The sequence below is a fragment of the Arachis ipaensis genome, chromosome B5 (assembly GCF_059453495.1).
Source record: "Arachis ipaensis isolate K30076 ecotype BB chromosome B5, ASM5945349v1, whole genome shotgun sequence".
Taxonomy (NCBI): Eukaryota; Viridiplantae; Streptophyta; class Magnoliopsida; order Fabales; family Fabaceae; genus Arachis; species Arachis ipaensis.
In genome coordinates, this window is record NC_142440.1 from 9,305,057 (window position 1) to 9,311,706 (window position 6,650).

A 6,650-nucleotide genomic window follows, 5' to 3' on the forward strand; every position below is an offset into this window, starting at 1 on the left:
TTTCACCTTATTTTAGAGACAATAATTCATTTGGAAGTACCCAGAATAAGGTTACTTCACAGAGAGTTCATGATTCAGAATAATATATTATATACATGTTTGTATTATACGACCATATAGTGAAATACTTCATGGAATTACCTATTCATATTATAAATTATAATAATTTAATTTTGATGTACAATTAATATAAAACAGTTTTATATATCTATTCAATTATATAATATCACAAAAACAACAATAATTTTTATATTAATCTAATAAATAATGATTTAAAAGAACGAATATAATTGAACGATTGTGTAAATTATTTTACACTCCTAATATATCAAAATTAAACCCTTATAACAAATGGTTAAAAAAAGTTTATGTGTATATTACTTTGTTGTTTAGACTTTAGAAAGTTTTGGATAAATATTTTAAAATTTTATAAATGGACAAGAGAAATATTATTTACATTTAAAATTAAATTTAGCTAATTTACATATATTTTTATGAATATAATAATAAATTTTTTGAAATTTTTTATGTACATTTTTAGATTTATGATGACAAACAACGAGATGTATAAAGAAAAGGATAGATATGGAAGTGATGGGGAACAAGATGAAAGCGAGAGAAGAATGGGTATTTATTTTTTTAGCAGAGTAAATAATTAAATTTGTTTTTAAAAAATTATTCGTTACTTCGTTGTTTATGACATCAGAACTTATTGATATGATACATTAAGTAACTACACATTTGACAATTCTAATTGAATGCTAACCTGATAAATTTATAAAATTATATCAAATTAATCTTAACTTTAAACACTTCAATACTTTAAAATATTGAATAATATTTTAAAAATAAATTTGACTATTTATTTTATTATTTTAATTATAAATAAATTTGTGTCATTTTAATCTAAATTACCAAAAATCTAGAAGTCCAACTATCCAAATAATACAGGCTTAAGTTGGCCCAAGTTGAGAGGTTGTAATGTATTTGAGCCGTTTCGTGGAATCCAACCCAGGACCATGTGGCTAAACGAGCGCTTAAAAATTAAGTTGGGTTGGTCTAATTGTTTGTTTATTAATACCCATCAACTTTGTATTCACTTAAAATTTCATAAAAGTGATCCTATTGATAAAATTTTCATATTTCTTTTTTCTTTAAATTATTCCCCACCAAGAGAAATCCTTTAAATTTGTATTCTAGCCACAATTTATAAATATGCTACCTGCTGCTATAGTTATCGTTATCGAAATTCGAAAGTACTACAAATCATAACACAAGACAACCTTAAGCAAGTCGAAATTGGTCGGTAATTCTTCTTGCCAAACCATAGAGATAGAATCAATCAATTTAGGCTAAGAACTAAAAACGGAACAGTCTTCATTTAATTTTTCGAGAAATTTGACTGTATAAAATAATAATTAAAATGTAGTTATTTCGCGTAAGAACTAAGAACCACAAGGATAGTAATTCATAATAAAGTCGTGAATACAGTCTTGAGCCCTATTATTTGGATGGCCACCGCCTTTCAAATTAGACTCCCTAGGAAGTAGGAATCGGTATATATAACATTTCTCTTTTGATTTCTAGGTTTCTATATTGTCAGTATTGTATGAAGACAACATTATCCTTGCAACCTTAGAACTAAGAAGGTAGAAAAATACAAAACTTCTAGGATGCCAAGCGGCAAAACACGATATTGAAAAGAAGGAAAAGAATAAATAAAAAGGTCATGTGACATTAAAATCTTGTACAAAAATTTACTGAAAATCTGTGTCATTCTACTACTTCTATTTCACCTGTGGGCAGACCATGCCAAAAACATAGATAAAAGACATTCCAAAACTAATTTGAGGTACGAAATTTCCCACCCGATTTTGACATGCTTGACCGAACCACAATTTACAAGCAGTTTATTGCTCTGCCTTTATAAAATGAGGAGCCAGCAGTTTGGTAACAGTGAAGCCAGTGAAGGTGTCAAGATCGAAGAGCTCTTTCAGCTTCTTGTCACATATTATTTTCCTCTTGTCAGAAGGATCCTTCACAAAACCAAATAAACTTCAGAACATGTGTTTTACCCCGCATGTACCGCATAATAACAAAGCTACATTAAGTATGGACATGCAGCTTAAGTGTGATTGGATTTGAAAAGAAAAAGAAATCAAATTTATTTGTAAATCTTAAGTTCAATGAAATGATGAATCTTGCATCGACATTGCAAATGCATGATAGAAGTTCTGGCCAACTGATTCATGGGTCACAATGAATATACCTATTGAATTTGTTATCAAATTCTAGGCTCTAAAGGCTGTAACAGGAAGTTTATTTGAATCATTAGTAGAAGAATATGATAAAGTCAAACAGCACTGATTGACTTGATTAAGAGAAGTCAGAGGCCTTTGGTTTACATCAAACTTGAAACACAATTCTGCATCTTGAGTTCCACAACACTGCATATGGCACAAGCTATCTAGAAATCTGAACATTGCATTGCTTGAGGTGTGCCATTTGAAATGGCTATGATAACTTTGATGCAGCTAATATTATGTTATGCAGCCAAAAATGTAAGATGGTTTGAATACGTCTTTTCAAGCTTTTGAAATGGCTATTTAAAGGAGAGATCATTAGAGCTTTAATTAAACAATGTATGCAGCTAGTCAACAACTTAAAGAAGTGACATACCTGAAGGTTGTTTCCTTTTATGTAATCCCACATTCTTTTTATAACCTCAGCTCTTGATAACTCACTTTCTCCAGTACCAAGGAAATTTACAAGGGCATCTGATAGTTGAAGAGGTGCAAGAAAACCTGATTTCCCCCCCTTCTGACGTTTTTCCTTTTTCTTTGGTTCCTCTGATTCTGTCAGAGTAGGTAAAGGATGCAGTGAACATGCTATTTTCATATAAAATTTGTATCAACAAGTATAACAATACGAAAACCATTACCACATACCATGAGTTACCCCCAAAAAATAAGATTGTGCGTCTAATGATTTCAATTCCGAATATAAGTGATAACTCATTTCACCCGGACCCCCACTTAATAGTTAAAACAAATAAGGAATAATCTAAGCAATCAAAATACAATTAGAAGTAACAAAGTAAACTACAATAAAATAACAGAAGCAAAACTCTATAATTCGCAAGGAAATGACACTGATCTGTATGCAAATAATGTATAACATTAGCCCAATGAATTATTCATACCGCCTTCTCTCTCATGTTTCTTCTGCTTTTCCTTTTCCTTCTCCTTTTCCTTTTCCTTTGGTGCTGTCTTCACCGGGATAACTACATCAAGATAAACAGTTTAAACATTATTATTCAAGTTATCTTAAGAGAAAACTACAGGACTAAGAAAAGGGCCTGAAGGGATATCAAGTCACAATGTCATAGAACAATGGTTACAGGAGTATAATTATATCATGCTTAAAAATACGATACAAGAAAAATGCTTTAAAAGAGTAACTCTTAAAAAGAGAAGACAGTTTCAAAATATTAGAACCCACATAATCATAAGAACATTACACAACGAAATTTAAAAAAGGATTACAAATCTTGCCAGACAAGCACAATGGAAGATAACAATCGAAAGGAATATACATCTTATTGGAGAATAACATAAGAACCAGTAAATGGAAGAACAAGGTTGCAGGTGCATACCGTCATCTGAATCTAATGGCCAGATATGCTTTGTTAGTGCTTTATTCATTTGGAACATGTTGATGGAATCGACACCAAAAATAGCTCGCAATGGTTCATCACAAATGATATTTCGCCTATTGTTTGCATCTTGCAAATTGTTCTCCCTAATATAGGCCCATAATTGCTTAACAACCTAAGACCAACCCCCCCAAAAAGAAAAGGGAAGATGTCAAAAAGCTGGACTCAGAATTACATCAATTTTAGGTACCCTCCCAGATACAACTGGAGTGACCTATCCCACTATCATTTTTTTTTTCCGGTTGCGGAAAAAGGAAAGATACCTCAGTCCTGGCCATTTCTGGTGCTCCAGTGAATTTCTGAAGTTGTGGAGACAGGCTACATAGTTTACAAAAACCGCCACCTCGTTTTTTTACTACCTCACTACCTTCCTTGTTAGATCTGAAACACAGATGGAACAGCATTTATTAAAACAATGGATCCTTCCCATGCAAAATATTACACCTATACATGTACATATTACAACACTTATATGTAATAAACATCAACATAACAGTTCTGTTACACAAATCATTTGTGCAAAGTTTCTATTAGTATCTGTAAGATATTTGAATCAGTGTAATACAAAATTTCTTTATGCAGCTTGTCTGGTAAAAAAGTTGAATTATTGCATTAGATATTTTGAAGACTACAACCTTTCTGCAAAAGAATTTTCGCCTTCCTTCTATCCTTATTGGCAAACGGGGTCAAACTAAAAAAGAAGAAACCGTTAATGTATGATGGTCATGGTGTTCAAGAAAGTCTTACATATGACAATTCTAGGCAGTTCCAAGGCATGATGGTATAAATTTTTTACTTCAAGACAAGTCACACCAATTGTTTCGGGTAAAGTAGCATTGTCTTTTAGGTAATTAACTCACAAATTTTGGGAGATCATCAATTATAAGTATAATAAAGAAAATAGAGAAAAACAATTTCGCAGAAAAAACATTTTACATGATTTCTGTTTAATTAATTGTTTGGGGCAGGGAAGGAATTTAACTTGGAGACTCTAAAAGCTAAAAGGCCACCTCTGGAGTAATTCTCCTGCAGGCAATCATGCAAGTGTATAAGTATCAGCATCTCACTTCAGGGATCTAAGCATAATAATCACTAGCATAGGTGACTGATCATTCATGCACTAAGAGTCTTTTATATGTTTGAAATATTAATTACAAAAGCATAACCTTCTTCCCATTCTTATCTTTACAAAATCTTGAAAATAGACTATATTTTCAGAAACCAAACAGGTCCTTATTCTGCTAAATCAACTCGAAGAAGGTATCGTGGTTCAATTAATTGTTGACATCCATGGAAGAGCGGTAAACCATATAATGTTTATGAAAATATGTAATCTAAGACTTCACATTACAAGTGCAAATTGGCAAAAGAATGATATGATATCTTCATATGTGATTGACGTTACCGCATAAGAAAGAATAACAAGATTTGATTTTTTGGCAAAGCAAAGTATAAGTATAAGATGAATATGCGTGCGTGCATAAAAGCTAAAAACTGAACACTTTATCTTGAAATTAAACCTGCAAGGCAAGTAACCTTGTCACTAACTTGAAAAGCACACAATTTAATTTATTTTAGAAAAGAAATCACCAATACAGAGCAACACAACACAGTCCTCGAGTGGAGCCCAATACTCAAAATAACGGAAGGCATGTGCCTGAGTCTATGATCATATACCATACCAACATGGAGTAACGAAATGCCAGCTAAAATATGCTTACGAAAATTCCAAAATATCTAACACAAAAATTAACCAATGATGCTATTGAATGCGAAATGGCAGGGAATCTTTGCTCCCAGTTCCAGATATATGACCTCAAAGAAGAAGCCCGTTACTGTCAATCAAATTCTCTCACGTAGAATCAAGCAATAATTTCAGAAAATTAAAATGCAATTATTTTAAAGAACTAATCAATTACGAAAAGAAAGGACTAACTAACCGTCCTTTATTCTTCTTCCCATTCCGAGCATTTTTGGATTTCTGTTCCTCTTCGTCTTCATCATCGTCTTCTTCTTCTTCTTCCGTTTCTCCCTTGGAATCAGAACCCCGGCTTCGTTCGGGTTTATCGGCCTCTTCATCTTTTTCTTCTTCGTCATCTTCATCTGCCGGTTGCGGTTCCTCTTGTTCTTGTGGATGGTTGTGCTCGCTCTGAAGGAACAAGTCCACCTGTTCCCGAATGAATGCCTTCCTATCGGACAAATCGATTCCGAAATCGGCCTCGAGCTGGCGGCGGACGGTGGCGGTTGTGGTGGTGTTTAGGTCGGAGCTACGGAGGAACTCGCGGAGGCGCCCGATGAGCTCCGATTCGGATACCATTCTCGACGAACCGAGTTAACCCTGTTTTCCCCCCTCTTTCAATGCTTGAACGAGTTCGCTGGCCGCGGCTGACTCACCCACTCTGACTCAGTCTCTCACACAAAAAGCGAATTTGGGGAAGACGAGGTTGCCCCAGGCAAGGACACAATTGGAAATATATAAAATGCTTCTCTCTCTCGCTTCGCCCGTTTCTCGTTACTCGTTAAGGAATATGGATTCCATGGAGGATGCAGTTACCACCACACGTGCCAATTTACATGGCATTTGCCAACCCTTTCGGTTTACTATTTTGCCCCTGTGATTCTTGTCTAATTCATGAATCTACCCCATCACTTAGCGTGTCTGGTTGCGCAAGTAAACAAAAACTTGTTTGTTTGTTTGTTTTTGCCTGCACGAGAAAGCAAACTGGCCTTAGCTTCGGGTATTTGGATAAGCTTTAGAAGGTGGATTTTTGGTGCGGCTGTCACATGCCTAAAAGTTGGGCTTTCACGGGATCTGTGATTTCGAGTTTCCTCGTCGTAATTGGGCCTTCATAAAGTGGGTTTTAAAGCCAGTCTAGTTTGGCTAATTCATTTTTTGGCCCATCCTTCATTTTATTGGGTACTTTTGCATACTTCT

General features: G+C 34.1%; 1 protein-coding gene across 1 annotated transcript; it reads right to left on the minus strand.

The window, feature by feature from the left end:
• Positions 1–1,559: 1,559 nt before the first annotated feature.
• LOC107642798 (SWIB complex BAF60b domain-containing protein) lies at positions 1,560–6,426 on the minus strand. Its single transcript, XM_016346275.3, has 6 exons — positions 5,656–6,426; positions 3,979–4,096; positions 3,656–3,830; positions 3,203–3,283; positions 2,680–2,855; positions 1,560–2,036 (listed from the first exon to the last, which is right to left on the minus strand). Exons 1-6 carry the CDS (start codon positions 6,030–6,032, stop codon positions 1,911–1,913), a joined length of 1,053 nt encoding a protein of 350 aa, XP_016201761.1. The 5' UTR covers positions 6,033–6,426; the 3' UTR covers positions 1,560–1,910.
• Between the last annotated feature and the right edge of the window lie 224 nt (positions 6,427–6,650).